The sequence below is a fragment of the Danio rerio genome, chromosome 18 (assembly GCF_049306965.1).
Source record: "Danio rerio strain Tuebingen ecotype United States chromosome 18, GRCz12tu, whole genome shotgun sequence".
Classification (NCBI taxonomy): domain Eukaryota; kingdom Metazoa; phylum Chordata; class Actinopteri; order Cypriniformes; family Danionidae; genus Danio; species Danio rerio.
In genome coordinates, this window is record NC_133193.1 from 903,754 (window position 1) to 928,468 (window position 24,715).

General features: G+C 39.6%; 1 protein-coding gene across 1 annotated transcript; it reads left to right on the forward strand.

Annotated features, from left to right (window-relative positions):
- The first annotated feature begins 82 nt into the window (after window positions 1–82).
- On the forward strand, window positions 83–23,930 carry ulk3 (unc-51 like kinase 3). The gene is made up of 16 exons (NM_001089472.1): window positions 83–396; window positions 1,633–1,773; window positions 2,241–2,361; window positions 2,582–2,677; window positions 3,889–4,032; window positions 4,171–4,253; window positions 5,733–5,888; window positions 7,735–7,840; window positions 7,931–7,971; window positions 15,713–15,815; window positions 15,893–15,957; window positions 16,047–16,125; window positions 20,338–20,378; window positions 21,499–21,546; window positions 21,730–21,793; window positions 23,587–23,930. Exons 1-16 carry the CDS (start codon window positions 295–297, stop codon window positions 23,601–23,603), a joined length of 1,407 nt encoding a protein of 468 aa, NP_001082941.1. The 5' UTR covers window positions 83–294; the 3' UTR covers window positions 23,604–23,930.
- Window positions 23,931–24,715: the final 785 nt, after the last annotated feature.

Genomic DNA, 24,715 nt, shown 5'->3' on the forward strand with positions numbered 1-24,715 from the left:
CTACACTGAACGGCAGGTGTCAGTGTGTCACGCGCACGCAGAGTGACGTCCCCGGTGAGTGACGTCAGTGCGCGGAAGTAAACAGAGCGCAGCGCTTCAGATGAAAACACGAATATATTATTAATAATTCGCCTAGATTAAAGATTATATCATTATTATTCTTCAAGTGAATAGTCAGAGGTGTAACCGTACGGATGAATGGCCCATGTGAAGACAAGAGAAAGCCCCGCGCTCGTCGTTATGCTGTCATAAATCATCATCGATTATCGATTGATTGATTGATTCTGCTTCGGGATGGCGGCTGCGGGTTTCGCTCCGCCGAAGCTCAAAGACTTCATTCTCACCGAGAGGCTGGGCAGCGGCACATACGCGACTGTTTATAAAGCTTTCAGAAAGGTGATTATCGATTAATTGATCGATTTATTTACATTATCAATAACTTTATGAGCTATAGTTCATCTTTAGGCTCTTCTGTACTTGTCTAATAGGCTAATTAGATGTTATTGTTTGGATATTATCTTTTTGTATTGAATATCTGATTGATAAATCGATCAATATCTTTAATACAGGAGCACGTGACATGCTGGAATCGATTAGATTAAACTGTATTGTCATTATGCAAAGTAAAATGCACAGCTAATGAAATGTAATTAACGTTAGCATCTAATCCGAAGTGTAAGTAATAAGTGTATAAATAATATACATCTATTTAAAAATATTTAATTAAAGTTTATAAGATGTAGTTCATCTTTATAGGTGTTTCTGTACTTGTCAAATGAGCTGATTAAGTGTTATGGTTTGGATATTGTCTTCTTGTACTGAATAATTGATCAATATCTTTAATACAGGAGCACGTGACATGCTGGAATCGATTAGATTAAACTGTATTGTCATTATGCAAAGTAAAATTCACAGCAGGTGAAATGTAATTAACGTTAGCATCTAATCTAAAGTGTAAATCATAAGTGTATAAATAATATACATCTATTTAAAAATATTTAATACAAGTTTATGAGATATAGTTTATCTTTATAGGTGTTTTTGTACTTGTCTAATGGGCTACTAAAGCATTATGGTTTGGATATTGTCTCCTTGTATTAATTAATCGATCAATATCTTTAGTTTAGGAGCACGAGACATGCTGGACTGTATTATCATTGTGCAAAGTAAAATACACAGCTAATGAAATGTAATTAACGTTAGCATCCATCCAATCAGAAGTGTAAATAACAAGTGTATAAATAATATACATCTATTAAAAAAATATTTAATACAACTTTGTGAGATATAGTTCATCTTCAGGCGCTTCTCTGTGTATTCAATGGGCTGATTAAGCATTATACTTTGGATATTGTCTTCTTGTATTGATTAACTGATCAATATCTTTAATACAGAAGCACATGACATGCTGAATTAGATTAGATTAGGCTGTATCATTCGTCATTAAGCAAAGTAAAATACACAGAATTAAATGTATTTAACAATAGCATCAATTCAGAAATTAATTACAAAAATATTAAATACAACTTTAAGAGATGTAGTTCATCTTCAGGCGCTTCTGTATGAGTCTAATGGGCTGATTAATGGTTTGGAGATTGTCTTCCTGTATTGATTGATTATTGATTGGTTCAGACTGACAGCAGGGAGGCGGTGGCCGTGAAGGTGGTCAGCAAGAAGAGTCTGAATAAAAGCTCGATGGAGAATCTGCTGACGGAGATCGAGATCCTCAAGACGGTCCGGCATCCTCATATAGTGCAGCTCAAAGACTTCCAGGTGAACTTAAGCCAAGATATTCATTATAAAGCACACTGCGCTGACGTGTATCTTCAGCTTCACCTGCATCAAAGATCAGGGCTTTGCTGATGATATTATTTAAACTCTACTAATACCTTAAATTGTATACTTAATATACACAATAATCATTAAAGAGACCTATTCTGCTCCTTTCTGCAAGATTTAAAGTGCGTCTCTGCTGTCTCAAAAACAGTGATTCTCAACCACGTTCCTGTAGGAGCACCAGCACTGCTCATTTTCCCTGTCTCCTTAATCAAACACAGCTGATTCAGATCATCAGCTCATCAGAGGCTGAGAGAGCTGTGATGGCTGTGACAGACTAAGGAGACATCTAAAACAAGCAGTGCTGGTGTGCCTCAAGGAACGTGGTTGAGTATCACTGCTCTGGAGTGTGTGTGTGTGAAGTGTCAGCTCCGAATAGCACACTCACTTGTCTTGTCTGTCAGTGGGACAGCGAGAACATCTACCTGATTCTGGAGTGGTGTTCAGGAGGAGATCTGTCACGCTTCATCCGCAGCCGCAGGATCCTTCCAGAGAGAGTCGCCCGCCGCTGCCTACAGCAGATCGGTACCACACACACACACACACACACAAACAAACAAACAAACACACACACACACACACACACACACACACACACACACACACACACACACACACACACACACACACACACACTGGAATATGTAGTGATGAAATAACACACACTGATGCTGATGAGATATAACTGTCCTTTGTGTGTGTGTGTGTGTGTGTGTGTGTGTGTGTGTGTGTGTGTGTGTGTCAGCGTGTGCTCTTCAGTTTCTCCATGAGAGGAACATCTCTCATCTGGACCTCAAACCTCAGAACATTCTGCTGAGCGGAAACATGCTGAAACTGTCAGGTGAAACACACACACACACACACACACACACACACACACACACACACACACACACACACACACACACACACACATACGCACGCACACATGCAACACAAACACACTGATGTACAGGAAAACATGCTAGACACTGTCACAGTCACGCACACACATACACACCTACACATTAACACTTAAAGACGTTCACATACAAACACACACATGCACACACAAACACACTCACACATACACATACACGCATGCACACACTCACACATACTCACGCACACTTGAGCACACATATAGACACTTAAACACGCTCACACATAAAAACACACACACACACACACTTAAACACACACATACAAACACAAACATACACACAAACAAACACACTCGCACACACTTAGACACTCACACATACACATACACACTCACACATACAAACACAAACATACACACGAACAAACACACTCGCACAGACTTAGACACTCACACATACTGTACAAAAAGACTCACGCATAAAAACACACTTACACACACAAACCCACTCACACATTCACATGCACACACTCACACATACACACGCACACTTGAGCACACATATAGACACTTAAACACACTCACACATACAAACACACACACAGACTTACACGCTCACACATAAAAACACACACACACTTAAACACACACACATACAAACACACAGTCACATACAACACAAACAAACTACACACACTCACACATACAACACACACAGATACACACACACACACACACACACACACACACGCACACTTAAACAAACACACACACACACAAACACACACTTAAACACACACTTAAACACACGCTCACACATAAAAACACACAAACACACACACACACACACTTAAACGCACACACATACAGACACATACAACACAAAAAAAATACACACACACACACACGCACACATACAACACACAAAGATATATACACACACAAACACACACACTCACACACACACTTAAACACATACACACATATACAGACACACACACACACACACACATGCGCACAAGGAAAATAAATATCTTTATCACACAAAATACATGTCTGTAATTAAATAAATGCAGAAAATAACCAGTACACTTGTGTGTATATCTATGTGTGTGTGTTTTTGTGTTTAACTATATGTATGTGTGTGTGTGTGTGTGTGTGTGTGTGTGTGTGTGTGTGTGTGTGTGTAGACTTTGGCTTTGCGCAGTACATGAGCCCGTGGGATGAGCAGCATGCGCTCAGAGGCTCTCCGCTCTACATGGCTCCAGAGATCGTGTGCAGAAAACACTACGACGCCCGAGTCGATCTGTGGTCCGTCGGCGTCATTCTATACGGTACACACACACACACACACAATAATAATCACACATATTTACGTAAACAACAATATCAGCTCCTTATAATATATGAAAGCATTCATAAGTCGTGATGTGTGTGTGTGTGTGTGTGTGTGTGTGTGTGTTTGAGGGCAGAAGCGTTATTTGGCCGGGCTCCGTTTGCGTCTCGCTCCTTCACTGAACTGGAGGAGAAGATCCGCAGTGAGAGACCCGTGGAGGTGAGAGTCAGCAGCTCTACACTGAACACTGCACAGGGCTTTACTGACACACGCCCAGCCTGCAGTCTCTGAGCCAACACTAGATGGGGCAGCAGTGAAGGACACTGCTGTAATGTGCGTGTGTGTGTGTATTCACCGTGTGCGTATGTTTAATGTATGTGCGTAAACTCTGTGTGTGTTTAATGGATGTGCATATATTCACTCTGTGTGTGTGTGTGTGTGTGTGTGTGTGTGTGTGTGTGTGTGTGTGTGTATGTATGCTCACTCTGTGTGTGTATTTACTGTTTGTGTGTATGTGTGTGTTTGTTTATGTGTGTGTTGTATGTGTGTGTATTCTCACCATGTGTGCGTTTGTACTGTGTATATTCACTGTTTGTGTTTATGTGTGTGCGTATGTATGTGTGTTGTATTTGTGTATACTCACTGTGTGTGTGTGTGTGTGTGTGTGTGTGTGTTATGTCTGTATGCTCACTCTGTGTGTTGTATGTGTGTACATTTACTGTTTGTGTGTGTGTGGGATTTGTATACTTACTGTGTGTGTGTGTATGTTTGTTGTATGTGTGTATACTCAATGTGTGTGTGTGTGTGTGTGTGTTGTATGTGTGTACATTTACTGTGTGTTTATGTGTGTGTGTATACTCACTTGGTGTGTGTTGTATGTGTGTACATTTATTGTTTGTGTGTGTAATGTGTATACTCAGTGTGTGTGTGTGTGTGTATGTACTCACTTGGTGTGTGTTGTATGTGAGCATATTCACTGTTTGTGTTTATGTGTTTTGTGTGTGTGTGTGTGTGTGTGTGTGTGTGTGTGTGTGTGCAGGTTTGTGTGTGTATACTCACTGTGTGTGTGTTTGTGTGTGTGTGTGTGTGTGTGTTATATGTCTGTATGTGTGTGGGCTATATGTGTGTATACTCACTCTGTGTGTGTTGTATGTGTGTAGATTTACTGTTTGTGTGTGTGTGTGATGTGTGTACTCACTATGTGTGTGTGTGTGTGTGTGTATATACTCACTCTGTGTGTGTTGTGTGTGTAGATTTACTGTTTGTGTGTGTGTGTTTACTCACTCTGTGTTTGTTGTATGTGTGTTATTCACTGTTTGTGTTTATGTGTGTGTGTGAGCATTTTTGTGTGTATACTCACTGTGTGTGTGTGTATGTATGTGTGTGTGTTATATTTGTATACTCACTCTGTGTGTGTTGTTTGTGTGTAGATTTACTGTATGTGTGTGTGATGTGTGTACTCACTGTGTTTTTGTATGTGTGTTATTCACTGTTTGTGTTTATGTGTGTGTGTGTGGGCATTTTTGTGTGTATGTGTGTGTGTGTGTGTGTGTGTGTGTTATATGTGTGTATACTCACTCTGTGTGTGTTGCATGTGTACATTTACTGTTTTTGTGTGTGTGCGTGCGCTCAGTGTGTTTGTATGTGTGTGTGTGTTGTATTTGTGTATATTCACTGTGTGTGTGTGTGTGTGTTCAGCTGCCGGCCGCTGCTGGAGTGTCCCGTGACTGCAGGGATCTACTCCTCCGTCTCCTGCTCAGAGATCCTGACAGACGCATCTGCTTTGAGGAGTTCTTCCTGCATCCGTTTGTGGATCTGGAGCACATGCCCAGCGCAGAGAGCCTGCCCAAGGCCGTGAGTCCCGAGCTCACACACACTTCATTTCATAGCTGAAGTGGCCAAACCACGCCGCAAAAGTGTCACACAGAGGCTGATCTGAAAACAGTGTTTACACACACACACACACATACACACTTGTTCATTACAGAGCTGCTGCTGTTTGAATGAATTATTTACAAGTTGATTCAATTGATTCACTTCAGATTTCATTGTTAGCGCAGTGATACTCAGGGCTCGCTCATGGAAAACATGGAAAAGAGTTTTGACATGGCATTTTCTAGGCCTGGGAAAAGCTTTGGAAAACAAATAAGGGAAAACAAGATTTTGCTCACCACAAGGACAAACTCATTTTTGCTTGTCGAGAAAATGCTTCTTGATTTACTGAATGAAATTCAAGTATTTTCTAATAATAATGACCACAGCATTTGTTTTATTCCAGCCAAACTAAAATAAATCAGTTTCTCCAGAAAAAAAAAAAAAAAAAAAAAAAAAAATATATATATATATATATATATATATATATATATATATATATATGCACTCACTGGCCACTTTATTAGGTACACCTTACTAGTACCGGGTTGGACCCCGTTTGCCTTCAGAACTGCCTTAATCCTTCATGGTGTAGATTCAACAAGCTACTGGAAATATTCCTCAGAGATTTTGCTCCATATTGTCATGATAGCATCACACAGTTGCTGCAGATTTGTCGGCTGCACATCCATGATGCCAATCTCCCGTTCCACCACATCCCAAAGCTGCTCTATTGGATTGAGCTCTGGTGACTGTGGAGGCCATTTGAGTACAGTGAACTCATCGTCATGTTCAAGAAACCAGTCTGAGATGATTGAGCTTTATGACATGCTGCGTTATCCTGCTGGAAGTAGCCATCAGAAGATGGAGACACTGTGCTCATAAAGGGATGGACATGGTCAGCAGCAATACTCAGGTAGGCTGTGGCGTTGATGCTCAATTGGTACTAATGGACCCAAAGAAAATCTCCCCCACACCATTACACCACCACCACCAGCCTGAACCGCTGATACAAGGCAGGATGATCCATGCTTTCATGTTGTCGAGGCCAAATTGTGAGTCGAGCATCCGAATGTGTCAGCAGAAATGGAGACTCATCAGAGCAGCAACGTTTCTCCAATCTTCTATTGTCCAGTTTTGGTGAGTCTGTGTGAATTGTAGCCTCAGTTTCCTGTTCTTAGCTGACAGGAGCGGCACCCGGTGTGCTCTTCTGCTGCTGTAGCCCATCCGCCTCAAGGTTGGCCGTGTTGTGTGTTCAGAGATGCTCTTCTGCAGAGCTCGGTTGTAACGAGTGCTTATTTGAGTTACTGTTGCCTTTCTATCAGCTGGAACCAGTCTGGCCATTCTCCTCTGACCTCTGGCCTCATCAACAAGGCATTTGCGCCCACAGAACTGCCACTCACTGGATATTTCCTCTTTGTCGGAGCATTCTCTGTAAACCCTAGAGATGGTTGTGCGTGAAAATCCCAGTAGATCAGCAGTTTCTGAAATACTCAGAGCAGCCCGTCTGGCAGCAACAACCATGCCACGATCAAAGTCTCTTAAATCCCCTTTCTTCCCCATTCTGATGCTCAGTTTGACCTGCAGCAGATCCTCTTGACCATGTCTACATGCCGAAATGCACTGAGCTGCTGCCATGTGCGTTATCGAGCAATAAGATGGGTGTACCTAATAAAGTGGCCGCTGAGCGTATTTAGGAAATAATGTGAGAATTTAATTCCTCTGTGTAACAGTACAGAAAGAATTTGAATCAGAATTTAAATTTCACCGTTACTGTAAACGTAAACTGTCATGTAAACATACCTGTGCGTGTGTGTGTGTGTTGCAGAAAGCACTGGTGCTGCAGGCGGTGCAGAAGGATCAGGATGGCGATCGATCGGCTGCGTTATCCCTCTACTGTAGTGCACTTGAACAATTTGTTCCCGCCATTCACTGTAAGGCTTGGAAAAAAGAAAACAAAACCTACATTTCTGCTGAAGGTACCTGTTGAGCCGTGAACTCACTCATCATCTCTATTTCTACAGATGAAACTGACAGACAGAGGAAAGAAGCGCTCAGACAAAAGGTGAGCTCCTGTCATTTACTCTAATATGTACAGTGTGGGGCTGATTCTAGAACTGCAGGTACATTTTGTGTCTCCAAGATACACCTCCTATAGAGTGGAGGAACTATGACGTCACTTTGTAGGCTAATCGGCTGCTAGCATAAAACTGGTTCCCTCGTGAAAATCCCTATAGGATTTTCCCATAGGCTTTTCGAAGAATTCGAATAATAAGCTCTGTGTTTAAACACTGTTCATTACACTTACACGTTTTGTCCAGCCGGATAATTGTCACACGAAAATACAACTTTGAGCACTTTTCGATCTTAAATGCAAACGCAAGACTTGAAAAGCTAACATTAGGCTATAAACGGACTAGAGCGCCCTCGGGACGTCAGCCCCACCCTGCTACAGACAGCTTATCAAGCTTATTCTTAGAAATAATGTTCATGACAAAGAGTTAATCTCTCTGTTTATTACATTATAATCCACGCTATATATTATAAACAAATAAATATGCAAACACACATAGACCTTTGTGCCTTTTGGATCGTTTTTTCGTGGGAAATACATCTGTTTTGCTTTGCGGTTGTTCTAAACGTTTTAAAAATGTGTATAAATGTGCCTATACAGTATTATTATGAGACATATTTAAATAAGTGTATCGCTCGCGCACACAGCCCGCTTACCTTAAACAGATGACAGAAATGAGGCGTGAGGAGGAACAAGTCAATCAAATGCCTGCAAGTTCCATCATCATGGACACAGAGCAACATTCAATATTCCTTTATTGTCACGAAGTACAGCGAAAAGCAGCCCATACAGTCACATCTGCTATACATTTTATGGAGGAGTGTAAATACTGCAGTTAAATGTGTTCAGATGAAGAAAACAAGACGAGAAATCACTTGATCATGTGAAAATGACAGTTAATATGTCTGTATTTTTACACATTTATTCACACGTTTGCATTACTGTGGGCAGGAGAGAGACAGGCTGCACTGGTGAGCAGTATCTTCATAGTGTCGTTTAATTAAAATAAATGATCAACAAATTAGTCTGTCTCGACAGCCTTTACATGTGAAGGAATTATCTACACACAATCTGAATTCTCAATTAGAATAATACAACAAACTATACAATACTATTCATGAAAATAACTAATTAACAGACAAATCCAAATGCACAACACAAGCGAGCTGCGCTCCAGACCAGTTCAGCTCGATGACGTATAATGTCTCCGACACCGCCTGTAGTCTCATTTAGCAACTTGATAGCAACCGTCTTTTTAAAGAAGCATAATCGATTTAAAAGCTCAAGAGTGTGCTGTAACTGATGTGTTTTATGTCGTAGAACAAAACGTGAAAGTATCTTGAGTTGGTGTTAGCCACGAACCTTATTTAAGCGATTTTACTGAAACCCCATTCAAAAACCCCATTGGCTGTTTCTCAATATGCGTTCTTCAGCTGTCTTGCGTCCGAGATATATCCAGCTGCAGGCCCGCAGAACCACACACGTTTGAGGCACACACAATCTAGGACACATAATCTAGGCAAACCGGTAACTAACTCTTTAGCATTATCGCCATCTATTGAATTTCACAAATATGGTTTCCCATTTCAGTCAGTATAATTATTATATCGTAATGATCATTCTAACATCTCTGCAGTTTTTGAACTTAAATTATGTAAATAAAAATAATTGGTTAAAGAAACTTATGACGTTATTCATGTGTCCATATACACAAAGAAAACATAATAGACCGTCTAATTGTTGGATTAAGTGTAATAAACTAATTCAAGCTCTTAATATTATTATACTTGGTATAAAAAGCAAACAATAATATGTCACTTTAAAATAAATTAGCCTACTATAGTTAACCATTTAAACAATATATATATATATATATATATATATATATATATATATATATATATATATATATATTAGTTATAAACTGATTATCTTAACTGATTATAATTAAAAGTTTATATATAAACTACTAAATTTTACTAAACTGTCACTGTTAAAGGTGTGTGTGTGTGTGTGTGTGTGTGTGTGTGTGTGTGTGTGTGTGTGTGTATATAAATATATATATATATATATATACACACACACTTATGATTTTTTGTTAATAGTTAATTTGTTCATATTTGTTTCCTATTACTGTAGTATTAAATTACTACAGTTTTAAATGTGGGAAATCATTAATTAAAAGGTTATTAGAAAATTAAGCTAATATATTAGTTTATAAACACTATTAAATCGCTTGAGTAAAATATTAATATAGTGTTATACATTTGTTACATGTAAAAAGATTTTTATTAATGTATTATTGCCTATATTAACTTGCTATTATTTCAATCATCATAAATTAATCCATTATATAAATTAAACCTGTCCAAATGAGATCATTCAGCAAGGCCAGCAAACGAGTATCTGCCATATTATTGTCAGATAATAACGACTGATCAGCTATAATGACTGATTAAAAACTGTTCAGTCTATTTATATTGAATGGTGATCGGAAACACGGCTCCCCATTCGGCTGTCTCAATCGCAATATTTGTGAAATAAAGTAAAGTAAACACTATTGTTTATTGTGTACAATATTTATTAATCATATATATCAAAATATATCGATGACGATGTCCAAAAAGACGTTATAACATTAACATCCGTCGTAACCATATATGGTTTGCCTAGATTGTGTGTCCTAGATTGTGTGTGCCTAAAATGTGTGTGGTTCTGCGGGCCTGCAGCTGGATATTATTGTTGCGTCCTCGTGTTCTCGTGCAACGTCATCATCAGCTGCCTAAGTTCAGTTCATTATTATTAAAGTTCAGAGATTTGACTTATTTACCTCAGGAGTTTCCCTAAATGAAACGGTGAAAGTAAACATTACCATGAACATCTTAATAAAGGAATAAACACATTAAGGGTGTTGGTTTGATGAAATTCATATTAAAATCTGTTTTATTTATTTTGCGCAGAGTATATTTATAATGTTTTTATGCAAAGTATATATTTTGAAGAGGGGGGAAACAATAAATCGTTGTATGAAGGCTGTAATGTTTAAATGATTTCCATTTAAAACGCGTGAAGATCATGTGACCATCAGGAAGAACGCAGCATCCCATTTCTCAAAGGACGCGTTCTCTGCCCTCGCGGTCTCCTGAGTTCGTTCTTCCGAGGACACCTGGCAAGACCGCTCTCCACAAGAACGCAAGTCCGTTCTCTGCGTTCTTGGAATTGAGAAACAGCCATTGACTTTGGGACGAGGGAACTGGAAGTGCTAAAATGCTAACTCACTTCCGGGTTTTTGCATACAAATTGACGTCATAGTTCCTCCACTCTATTATTAATATCACAAATGATCTCTTAAAGTAATGTTTGTATGTGTGTTTAGGAACTTTTTTGTCTTGAAAACATCTTAAAGACTCTAAAGACTATTTTGACAGTCTCGGCCTCCTGAAGCATACATTAAGCATCATGTATCATCAAATAAATAATATCATTGGAAAATAAATAAAATGTGCCGCAGTTCTGGAACCAGTCATATATGAGCATATATACACAGTCAAAACCTGTATTATGTTTTTGCTTCATTTAATGTGACAAAAAATGACTCGTTAATGGTGCAGTATGTGAGTTTGACACCCAGTGGTTGAGCTAGGTATTGCATTCCTGGATCAAAATAAATGCGAGTGCAGGTTGCCAGATTGAGGACACTAACAGTGAGTCTAACGATCAAGCCTAAAGGCTGACTTACATCGTGTTCATTGTAAAAGCAGCGGCACGTGTGGAATATTCTCCATATTAAAGGAGTTTTTGTCCTAACCAACAGCTGAAATTGATAGTTTAGAAGCGGCTTCTGTTTCTCACAGCTGAACAACAGAAAACTGACAATGATCAGCTCAGCTACAGCTCATGTTCAGCTCTTTATTCAGTGTTAAATGATCATAATGTGAGTCTGAATGCTGTTTTACATGACATTTAATGCCGCACTACTGACAGCAGCAGCAGATCCAGTTCAGTATTACAGTTCAGTATTATTTAAAATAAAGCGTCTGAAACTGAACTGAGACTCAGTTTAATCATGTTCAAGAGCTTTAATGTGTGTTCATTAGATGATAAAGCTCAGCGTTGTGCTGGAGTGCAGTGAGTGCTCTGTTCTGAATGGCTGTGTTTACATTTCTGTCCTGTTTTGTCTGATGCAAACAGCCAAACTGCTCATCACTGCACATCTTATGGAGCGTGTTGTTAGGACACAGGCTTACAATGTGACCTGCTCACCATTGGGAATTGTGTGGTCCTGGAACAGATAGGGGTAACGCAGCCATTTTGCACCAGACCGCACACCACACACCAGCTGATTGGTGGAGAGGAGACAGAGTGATGAAGCCAATGATGATATGGGGAGGGTTAGGAGGCCATATGGCAGATTTGGCCAGGATGCCAGGGTTAAACCCCTACTCTTTATGAAGGACATCCTGGGATTATTAACGAACACAAAGAGATGAAAAGATGGCACTTGCTGAGCAGTGTAGAGTCCCCGTCACTATACTGGGGCATTAGGACACACACAGACCGCAGGTTGGGCGCCCCCTGCTGGCCTCACTATCTCCACTTCCGGCAGCAACCTAGCTTTCCCATGTGCTCTCCCATCCAGACACTGACTGAGCTCAGCCCTGCTTAGCTTCAATGGGCGACCATGTTAGAGCAGCAGAGAGCCAGCTACCGATATAAATGCTTGAAAATGATTTAATTGAAAATATCCATTAGAAACTTAAAAGTAATCAAAAAGTAATCAGATCAGATCAGTTACTTTACTTCAGACACGCATATATATATATATATATATATATATATATATATATATATATATATATATATATATATGATGGATGGATGGATGGATAGATATGTGTGTGTATATATTATTATGGAATTATTTTATTTTGTCGTCCAACAGTGTTTCTAGAAAGACTTAAGTTTTTAAAAAACTTGAATCTTCTCTGGGCAAATTACAGTTGCAACACTCATCCTTTATAAAATCTCCTTCAGTGAAGGGTGTCCTGCGCTGTGCGATTAGCTGAGCTACCTCATAACTAGCCACACTGCAAACAATGCTTTTCTTAATGAGATTTTTTTGTCTTGTTTTGAGTTCAAATATCTAAAAATTCTCAAATCAAGAAAAAATTTCCAGACAAGCAAAACATATTGTCTTGTTTTGAGAAATACAATGCTAATATTAAGTGAGTTTTTCCTTAAAACAAGCAAATTAAGGGGGTAAGCAAAATAATCTTATGTCAAAAGGAAAAACAAGATTATTTTGTTGACCCCATTGGCAGAATATTTTGCTTGTTTTAAGGAAAAACTCACTTATTATTGGCCTATTATTTATTAATAATTGGCAAATTAGAAAATTCTCCTTTATTTAAGATTTTTTAGATATTTGGACTTGAAACAAGACAAAATATCTAAATAAAAAAGGCATTTTTTGCAGTGCAGTGTAGAATTTTCCTGCACTTTAATAGCACAAAAAACTGCTGTTGTTGAGCTGATAGAGCAGCTGCTAATTGTTTTACTTTTTGATCTCGTTCGGCACCAGTGTAAGAGCTGAAGGCCTGATGCTTTGTTTCATAATGTCTTTTAATATTATATTCCTTTATAACTGCAACTGATTTCTGGCAAATTAAACAGACACATTTCCCGCTGATCTCTGTGAAGAAAAATTCTTTGCCCCAATGTGACTGAAACTTCTTACACTGACTGTTGATTTTCCTTTTTCTTGGTGCGCCATGACTCGCCAAAATGTGATTATCAATTATGTTTCCTTCAGTTTGGTCTGTTAGTTTTACTTCATAACCTGGGGCCTCATGTACGAAGACTTGCGTGGAAATCATACTAAATCATTGCGTACGCACAAAGCTGTAAATGTGCGTACGCAGAAAAAAATTCAGATGTATGAAACACTGCGTACGCCGAATCTCACGCATATTCTTTTGTACATCAGAATGAATGTGAAACTGAGCGCACGTGCACGAGCACAAAACCCCTCCCTGCCTCCTCCCCCGTATGAATATGCTAATGACTATGCTAATGGCAAAACCCAACGAAAAAGCAACGGCAAAATCAAGCAAGAAGAGAAACTCTGAACAGAATGTGAATTGGAGGTGCTTGGGGAGTGGAGAACATGAGTCTGATTCCAGCGACGCTCCAGGGACAGACGAGTCTTCATTGAGGCCATCTTCCAGCATAAACCACGGCGAATGAAGTTCTGCACAAGACTTTTGGCCAGCGGAGAAATTAAAATGGTCGTGCCCAACTGAGTCTGGTTCTCTCAAGGTTTTTTTTCTTCACTCCCATCAGGTGAAGTTTTTTTTCCCTCTCCGCTGTCGCCACTGCCTCGCATGGTTCAGGATTGGTAGAGCTACGCATCGTTGAATTTGCTCTTCAGTGTTTGAACTCTCAGTAATGATTAAATCACACTGAACAGAGCTAAACTGAACTGAACTGAACTTAAACACTAAAACCTGAACCACACTGTTCCAATTACTATGACCATTTATGTGAAGCTGCTTTGACACAATCTACATTGTAAAAGCGCTATACAAATAAAGCTGAATTGAATTGAATTGAATTGCTTTCGGAGGTAGACCGGAGAAAAGCGGTGTTATTTGCAAGTTTGTTCTCCGTAATTAACAACAAAAGAAGAAAAATAGAGTGGGAGAGTTTAGCTGACGCGGTTAACACAGTTGGGTCTGAACATCGCACCCAGTGCATTAAAATAAAGAAATGGTGTGATTTATATCTGTAAAATGTTGCAGAACCCTTAGCAGACTCAGTGGCGCACCTCGTAAGACGCATGTGATCATGTATTGACACATCCGAACATGAACTCGGCTCGAAACCAGCGTCTGATGAACTCTTTCGTCTTTTTTCCCCCGCTACATATCAGATTTTGCCCACTATTTATCACGAGAAAGGCAAGTAGGAATCATCAATAAGTCTGTGCATCATATTTTATTTGCACATTTATTGAATGGAAATGTTTCTGATTCACGCATGCAAATTCATCTTCAGATAGTGTCTTTATAGCAATGTGCGTGCAGTAGATCGCTCAGATTACATTGGGAAAACAGGCGACCGCTGCAAATTGTGCTTTAATGTTTGGCTGGTCAACTGTATGGTATGGAAACCTTATATACCTACTAGATGAACCCGTCTCATACAGCTGCCATTGCAAGGCTCAGACACTTTGTAGAGAGGAATTTAACACAACTGCCTCTAGGAGTCGCCAATGGAAATAAAACAGACACGCACAAAAAATGTGCGTACGCCATCCAGAAAGCTGCCGTGAAGCTGCGCACATTCCCACGTTCAGTTCATCGTTAGTAAATCCAAACGTGAGCGATTCTGAGCGTGAAACCTGGCGTACGCAAAGTTTTTGTGCGTACGCAGCGTTAATACATGAGGCCCCTGAAGTGCTGCCTAATTGAAGGCACGTAATAGCGACACCCGGTGGTTATTTGTTGAATTACGTTCATTTTTTAAATTGTTTTAAACATTTTAAATAGGGTCATTTGTAATTCGTAAACTATGACATTTCCAAAGTGACCTCCCCAGCACTGCATGTGATAATAATTGGCTCTGATTTGCATTTGACTTTCTGTGTAACTTATTCACGCATGTACTTGATTCCGCATTTGTTGTGAATCCAGCATCATGTTCAGTCTAAAGATACGCTTGTCTTTCTCAGGTGAATCAATACGTCTGTCGTGCTGAAGAACTCAAAGCTCTGGTCAGATCAGACAACAAGATCAGCTTTGAAGAGGCCAGATCAGCCAGGAACATTTTAATAGGTACCAGTGCTGCTTTATTAATATGGAGCAGATGAAATGAACTGATTTATGAACATCAGCTGTTTGATCTTTCACAGAAATGTCCAGGGATCAGCCTCGGTTGCTGGCTGCACTGGAAGTGGCGTCCACTGCTGTTGCCCGGGTAAACCTTATATGCTCATTTGCATATACATCATGTGAGCAGCAGTGTTGCATGATGGGTGATGTAGTTTTGTTGGGATCTGTGTGCAGGAGGAGAGCGGCGCGGAGGATTACGACACGCTTGATTTATACCAGCAGAGTCTGGGTGAAATGCTGCTCGCGCTAGCAGGTAAGATGACGACAATCTAGAATAGCATAGCAACCACTTAGCAACAGAATTAAAATCATATATAATATATAACTGCTTAGCAACAGGTACAAAACACTAGCAAACATTAGATCACAGAGAGAACCAGATTCTTACAGTAGCTGGAAATTGCAACAGCCATGGGAAAGGAAGAAAATTTTTGTTGAAAAGTTTGGAAAAACCTATGGGACACATTTGTTAAAGCATAAGAGGCCATGGCGAAAGTTGATAACTGGAAAGGAATATTTGAGCCTATCGGTTTACAGTGCCCTGTTTTCTAGGCTTTATTGGTGATAATGGTCTGGAAGGTTGGACCACTGTTGCCTTTTTAGCTTATAAGTAGAGGACCTAAACTAACCAGCTAGTAATGTGTGAATTGTTGAGTGGGCAAAGTAAACACCAGTATTTTTTAGTGAGTGTACTTATTTTTGTTGCTTTTATTCTTTCAATAATAAAAAATATATAATGGGTGAGGCAGTGGCGCAGTAGGTAGTGCTGTCGCCTCACAGCAAGAAGGTCGCTGGGTCGCTGGTTCGAACCTCGGCTCAGATGTCGTTTCTGTGTGGAGTTTGCATGTTCTCCCTGCGTTCGCATGGGTTTCCTCCGGGTGCTCCGGTTTCCCCCAAAGTCTAAACACATGTGGTACAGGTGAATTGGGTAGGCTAAATTGTCCATAGTATACGAATGTGTGTGTGTGTGTGTGTGTGTGTGTGTGTGTGTCTGGATGTTTCCCAGAGATGGGTTGCGGCTGAAAGGGCATCCGCTGCATAAAAAAAAAAAAAAAAAAAAAAAAAAAAAAAAATATATATATATATATATATATATATATATATATATATATATATATATTAGGGATGTAACAATATTGTAAATACCATCATACCACAATAGTAATTATATAAATAGTTTTCTTCAATATTACCGTAGGCGCATGACTCAATAAATCTATATTTCTGAGAAAGTTTGCTCAGGCGAATGAAGCGAACTGGAGGTATAGCGGGAACTACAATTCCCATCAGCCCAGGCGTGGCCATCATCCTTTGCGGTCTGTTGTCGCTACAGATCCAGTAATGCGGAAATGGAGTGTGCTGCTAGTAGCGGAGATGAAAAAGAGCTGGAACCTGAAGCGGGTTTTAAACCAGATGTGTGGAAGCATTTCGGTTTCTCTCTAAAAAGATATGAGAAAGTAGAAAAGGTGACAGACAAAAAAATAAAACTGGTATGCAGGCACTGCCAGACTGTGGTGAAATATAAATCAGGGAATACGACTTATAACAGTCATGGGGACTGCAGAACACAGCACACTTGTTAGATTGATGCAGACATTGACTTGTACTGTAAAGAGACCTCTATCTCACTCATGGTTTGTCCTCTCAAGTGGTGGAAAGACAATGCACAGCGTTACCCACTGCGGTCAACCTCGGCTAAATCATATCTCTCTGTCCCAGAAATCTCAGTCCCAAATGAGAGGGGTTTTTTCTGCTGCAGGGGACATGCCCAGAGATCCCAGCTTTTACCAGATTACAGTTATATGATCATTCTCCTTAAAAAACCCATCTCTATCTTAGTGAGTGAGTGATTAAATGTTGAATGTGATGAGTTTTCAACAATACTACATTGAAACTTTATTTTTTTATATGGTTTAATAGTTTTTTGTTATTAAAATTGAAAAATTGAAGTTCCTGTTTCAAAGCTTACAGATAGATTGCTGATTTGTATGTCATTGATATGTTCAGTGCTGAGGTAAATAAACACTTTTGGCTTTTTTCGAGTCTTTTCATTAGTTTTGTTTTTTTTATTCAATAAATACCGTACCGTGCCATTCATACCAAGGTATTACCGTACCGTGAAATTCTGATACCGTTACATCCCTAATATATATATATATATATATATATATATATATATATATGTATATGTATATATATGTATGTATATAATGTTTTAGAGCAACCCATGTTCTGTAGTCAATAATATTTAACTTTATTAGGTCAAACTGTCCCAGATATGAACAACAGCAAGTAATGCATCAAATGTTGATTGAAAAACCTTGAATGTTTATAACAAATCTTTATAATCATTATAATAAATGATAAAAAATAATAAAAAATTATTAGTGTAAAAATCTTGCTACTTCTCTGTTTATCTGTCTGACTTTACGGTGGCTTTCTTTTCACCGCCCCTGTCATTCTAAAGAGCCTCGTCTGGTTGAGGTGCGCTCACAGTAAGCGGAGGTGCTCGATGCAGAGCCAGGCGAAAGTAATAATCAGCCTTGAGATGCTTGTTTATTTGTTTCCTGTGGTTCAATGATGCATATAACCCATCTTCAGTGCTGTTCAGTCTGAATACATTTATTTTGTCACTAATTTTGTGATTTAGCATTTCCTCTGTATGTGTTTGCGTGTTTTTGATAGTGATATAGGTGTTCAATTTAATACTTAATGCTCTTAAAAATGTCTTCAAATCTCTTAAATTTGACATGATGATATCTGCAGAAACCCTGAATAATGCACATTATCTTCATTTCTGCACATCTTGGCTTTAGAATGAAGCTTTTTTAATGCGAAATTCCAGAATGCAGATAAGATAGGTGGATGGAAAGGCAGTGCCATTTCTCCAGAAAGCGTCAGGAGTCTGTTTCTTCATAATAATCTCATCAGCGGAGGGAAGTCATGCATCCAGATGTGGCGATGAGCGTGTGCCAGGTCAGCGTGTGTGGTACATCTGGATCTCATTGAGAGCAGCTCTCTTCATTTCTCAGTGTTATTAAATACTGCAACAAATGAAAACTGTTATCTCTTAAAGCACTGAAGGCTTGAGTCCACCGCCCCGAGCCCCTCTCTCAGCCCGGACCACCCCTCTCTCCTGCAGCCGCAGCCAGAACTGCTGGAGTCCTGTTTCACTGGCGTTTCTGTTGGCCGCTGTTGATCTGTTACTGCGCTAATGCCAGCGCCGGGCTAATCAAAACACAGCCGCCGGGCCGCTTTAGGGCTCAGTGTGTGGCGCTGTTGGTTAAAACTGTTAGTGTTGTTAAGAAATACTGTAATGCTGTCATACATAACATACTAGTTAAGAAATGCCACAAAACAAGTTACACTAGATAACACCCTAGCAACTGCATAGCAACAAGCTAAAACTCATCTACCATAGAAACTGAATAGCAGCTTGTTAAAACCCATTCAGATTACCATGGCAACCACTTAGCAATTTGTTTACACCCCATTTAAATAACCATGACAACCCCTTAGCAACATGCTAAAACTTACTCAGGAAACCATGGCAACCGCATAGCAACATGTTAAAACTTACTCAGGAAACCATGGCAACCACATAGCAACATGTTAAAACTTACTCAGGAAACCATGGCAACCACATAGCAACATGTTACAGCTTACTAAGGAAACCATGGCAACCCCATAGCAACATGTTAAAACTTACTCAGGAAACCATGGCAACCGCATAGCAACATGTTAAAACTTACTCAGGAAACCATGGCAACCACATAGCAACATGTTAAAACTTACTCAGGAAACCATGGCAACCACATAGCAACATGTTACAGCTTACTAAGGAAACCATGGCAACCCCATAGCAACATGTTAAAACTTACTCAGGAAACCATGGCAACCGCATGGCAACATGTTAAAACTTACTCAGGAAACCATGGCAACCGCATGGCAACATGTTAAAACTTTCTCAGGAAACCATGGCAACCGCAAAGTAACGTGTTACAACTTACTCAGGAAACCATGGCAACCGCATGGCAACATGTTAAAACTTTCTCAGGAAACCATGGCAACCGCATAGTAACGTGTTACAACTTACTCAGGAAACCATGGCAACCGCATAGCAACATGTTAAAACTTATTCAGGAAACCATGGCAACCGCATAGTAACGTGTTACAACTTACTCAGGAAACCATGGCAACCACATAACAACGTTCTAAATCCCCTTTCAGAAAACCATAGCAACTCCCTAGCAACCACCCACAACACCAGCATTATGATGTTGCTTGTCCTTCGTGAGAGTGTAAAGCAGCTGTCTGTATTTGTGTTGTTGTTTGTGTGTGTGTGTGTGTGTGTGTGTGTGTGTGTGTGTTTGTGTGTTTGTGAGTGTTGTTGTGTGTCAGTCAGTGGTGTGTGTTGGTGACATCATTAGTAATGAGTGTGTGTGTGTGTGTGTTTCTCCCCCAGCTGAAGCTCAGGGCCGGCGCAGAGAGCTGCTGCACAGTGAGGTGAGTGTGAGACGCAGTGTTCTCGAGTGTGTGTGTTTATTCTGGAGTCACTCCACTCGTCTCTCTGACACACAGCGTTATGAGCTCATGAATCGCTGTCACATGACGCCGCTCTCTCAGGGCTCACACACACTTTATTTCTGCACAGAAAACACATTCCAGTCTCACACGGCCTGCAGAGTCTCGGCCTCTTAAAGGAACACTGCACTCACTGTAGGACACAGCTCTCCATCTGTTATACAGTAGAGTTTACCATTTCACAATCCATTCAGGCGTCACGGTGACGCAGTGGTGTTGCATGATCGCTGCAACACCAAGGTCGCTGGTTCGAGTCCTGGCTGGGTCAGCTGGCGTTTCTGAGTTTGCATGTTCTCCCCGTGTTTGGGATGTTTACCAGTGCTGGGTTGCAGCTGCAAGGGCTTCCACTGCGTAAAACATATGCTGGATAAGTTGGTGGTTCATTCCGCTGTGGTGACCCCAGATTAATAAAGGGACTGAGTTGAAAAGAAAATAAATGACTGAATGAATCCATTCAGCTGATCTCTGAGTCTGGCGGGAGCACTATTAGCTTAGCTTAGCATAGATCATTGAATCAGATTAGACCATTAGCATTACCATTGACTTCCATTATAGTCACATTTATTGAGTGTAAAGTCATGACAGCATATAATCACAGCAAGAAGGTCGCTGGTTCGAGTCCCAGCTGGGTCAGTTGGTGTTTCCGTGTGGAGTTTGCATGTTCTCCCCGTGTTGGTGTGGGTTTTCTCCGGGTGCTCCGGTTTCCCCCACAGTCCAAACACATGCGCTATAGGGGAACTGATCAACTAAATTGGCCGTAGTGTGTGAATGAGTGTTTATGGGTGTGTTCCAATACTGGGTTGCAGCTGGAAGGGCTTCCACTGTGTAAAACATACGCTGGAATAGTTGGCGGTTCATTCCACTGTGGCGACCCCTGAAATAGAGACTAAGCTGAAGAAAATTGAATGAATGACAATGAAAATGGCTGACGCCCTGATCAGTGCACTAACTAGTGACCAAGTGTGCTGATTGAGACGCATCCTGTCACAGCTGTCATTAATAGTGTGTCAGACTGAATCTGCTTCTGCTGTTTCTCCTGCAGATCAAGAGTCTGATGAGTCGAGCTGAATACCTGAAGGAGCTGATCAAGGTAAAGTGTGTGTTCAGTGTCCGCAGTGAACGCAGATCTCCTGAAGCTCAGGTGTGTGTGTGTGTGTGTGTGTGTGTGTGTGTGTGTGTGTGTGTGTGTGTGTGTGTGTGTGTGTGTGTGTGTGTGTGTGTGTGTGTGTGTGTGTGTGTGTGTGTGTGTGTGTGTGTGTGTGTGTGTTTGCAGATGCGTGAAACTCAGACGGATGAATCTCTGAAGAAAGACGCCGCTGCTGAGTCTGTCAGATCCTGTACGTATAGATCACATTCACACCATAATACTGCATCTGCTGATTTATTTCAATAGGAAATCTCGTTTAGGGAGGAAAACTGCTCATGGAAACCAGTCCACGGAGTTATTAACCTTAACAAATATATGTTTTTTAGTGCTGTCAAACAATTAATCACAATTAATAGTTAATTAATAATATATATATACATACAGTTGAAGTCAGAATTATTAGCACCCCTGAATTATTAGCCCATCTGTTTATTTTTCCTCAATATCTGTGTAACGGAGAGCAGATTTTCTCAACACATTTTTAATCATAATAGTGTTAATAACTCGTCTCTAATAACTTAATACCTACTAAATTTACTAATAACTAAAATATTTTCTCTTTGTCATGATGATAGTAAATAATATTAGACTAGATATTCTTCAAGACACTTCTATACAGCTTAAAGTGACATGTAAAGGCTTCACTAGGGTAATCAGGGTAACTAGGCAGGTTAGGGTAATTAGGCAGGTTATTGTATAATGATGGTTTGTTCTGGAGACTATAAAGGGGCTAATAATATTGACCTTAAAATGTTTCATAAAAAATTGAAAACTGCTTTTATTCTAGCCGAAATAAAGCAAATAAGACTTCCTCCAGAAGAACAAATATTATCAGACATACTGTGAATCCTTGCTCTGTTAAACATCATTTGCTAATTATAAAAAAGTGGGGGAGGCCAATAATTCTGACTTACTTTAACTATATATATATATATATATATATATATATATATATATATCCTATTATTTTATATTTTAAGTATGTATAATTTGCATGAGAAATGAAGAAGTTTTTCAAATAAATATTACATATATATTGTGTAAATACATGCCATTAATTGCAATTAATCATTTAACAGTCCAGTTTTAAGCATCAAATAAATTAATGTAAAATAGCAACATTAAATAGTATTATTTAAATATAAATGACTAAAACATTTATAAATAAAACCAATAATCCCTAAATAAACCATTTTAAAGCTATAAAAATACATTTTGCATATATATATATATATATATATATATATATATATATATATATATATATATATATAGACACACACACACACACACACACACACACAATAAAATATTAATTATGAAAATTACACATATATAAATACAAACTTCTACTTTTATTTATAGCGATTAATCATTCATACATTTTCTTTTCAGCTTAGTCCCTTTATTAATCAGGGGTCGCCACAGCGGAATGAACCGCCAACTTATCCAGCATATGTTTTACGCAGTAAATGCCCTTCCAGCAGCAACCTATCTCTGGGAAACACCCATATACACTCATTTACACTCATTCATTCACACTCATACACTATGGACAATTTAGCCCACCCAATTCCCCTATAGCGCATGTGTTTGGACTGTGGGGGAAACCGGAGCACTCGGAGGAAACCTACACCAACATGGCGAGAACATGCAAACTCCACACAGAAACACTGTGACTGACCCAGCCGAGGCTCGAACTAGCGACCTTCTTGCTGTGAGGCGACAGCACTACCTACTGCACCACCGCTTCGCCTCATTACTCATTTGACAGTACAATTTCTTTAAAAGCAGTAAATGATTGTAAGCAATATAAAAATAGATACTTTAAAATTAATTAAATGATAATATTTACTATTGAATAATAATTTAATAGATATATACATTATTTATTATGAAATAAATGTTCAAAAAAAGCTGACATATTCAGAAACCTGATCATCCACGCAGATACAGTCTCTGATGTCTCTCTCTCTCTTTCAGCATGTTGTTTACAGTGAGCCACGGGTTCTCACCATGGCAATGGATGCAGCACGTCACATGGCCAGAGATCTCAGCATCTGATTGGATCCTGTCAGAATGCACTGTTAAATCTGAAACAGACCTGAAAGAAGCAGATTCATGCTGTAAAACCCACACACACACACACACACACACACACACACACACACACACACACACACACACACACACATACAGGTTTACCGCAAACCTAGCATGACAGAGGTGTGGCTTTCTCAGTGTTTACTCTGGGCTCACACACACTTCACACACACTTGAGTCTGTACTTGAACACTCGCTGTTATAAAGGGAGATTTCAGCATCCACCTTCTGCCTCTGCCTGTAGTGTGTGTGTGTGTTAGCGAGCTCTGATGATGATTGTGAGATGATTTCTTCTCTGTCTGATCTGAATGAAAGCGCTGCTCTGCATTTCTGTCTCTCTGCCTGAATATTCTGTTGCTTTATGGATTTTTGTTGGCCGTAAAGTGTCGTTTCCTCTCCGCATTCCTATGGTAATATAATTCCTCCCTCCCGCATTCCTCTTTCCTCTCTGGAATAAATCAGCCTGCAGAAACCATCATATATTCACTCCGGCACGACAACAAAACACACCGCTGACACTTCACTTCTGTCTTATTAACACAACTAAAGGCCTTTATCATTGAAACTGATTATCCACTGCTCAGATTTAACCCCAGAGAGATGCAAACCTGATATGAACAACTGTTTACAGAACTGCAATATTCCTGCCACTCTCCAGAGGAAAGCATGTGAAGATGAGGGATGTGATTGGTCATCGCCTGCTAAGCCTATGACCACCAAACATGAACAAATACTATAGTCATTTAGAGTATGATAGTGTGTGTGTGTGTTTAAACCATACTGTAGTGTAATTAATTTGCTGTGGTGATTCTACAGTTGCTATGGTAACAAAACAACTATATTAACTTATCTGCTGTGGATATTCTTGAGTTGCTATGGTAACATAACAACTATAGTAATTAATCTGTTGTGGTGATTCTACAGTTGCTATGGTAACAAAACAACTATATTGATAGGTTGTGGCAATTCTATAGTTGCTATGGTAACACAATAACTATATTAACTTATC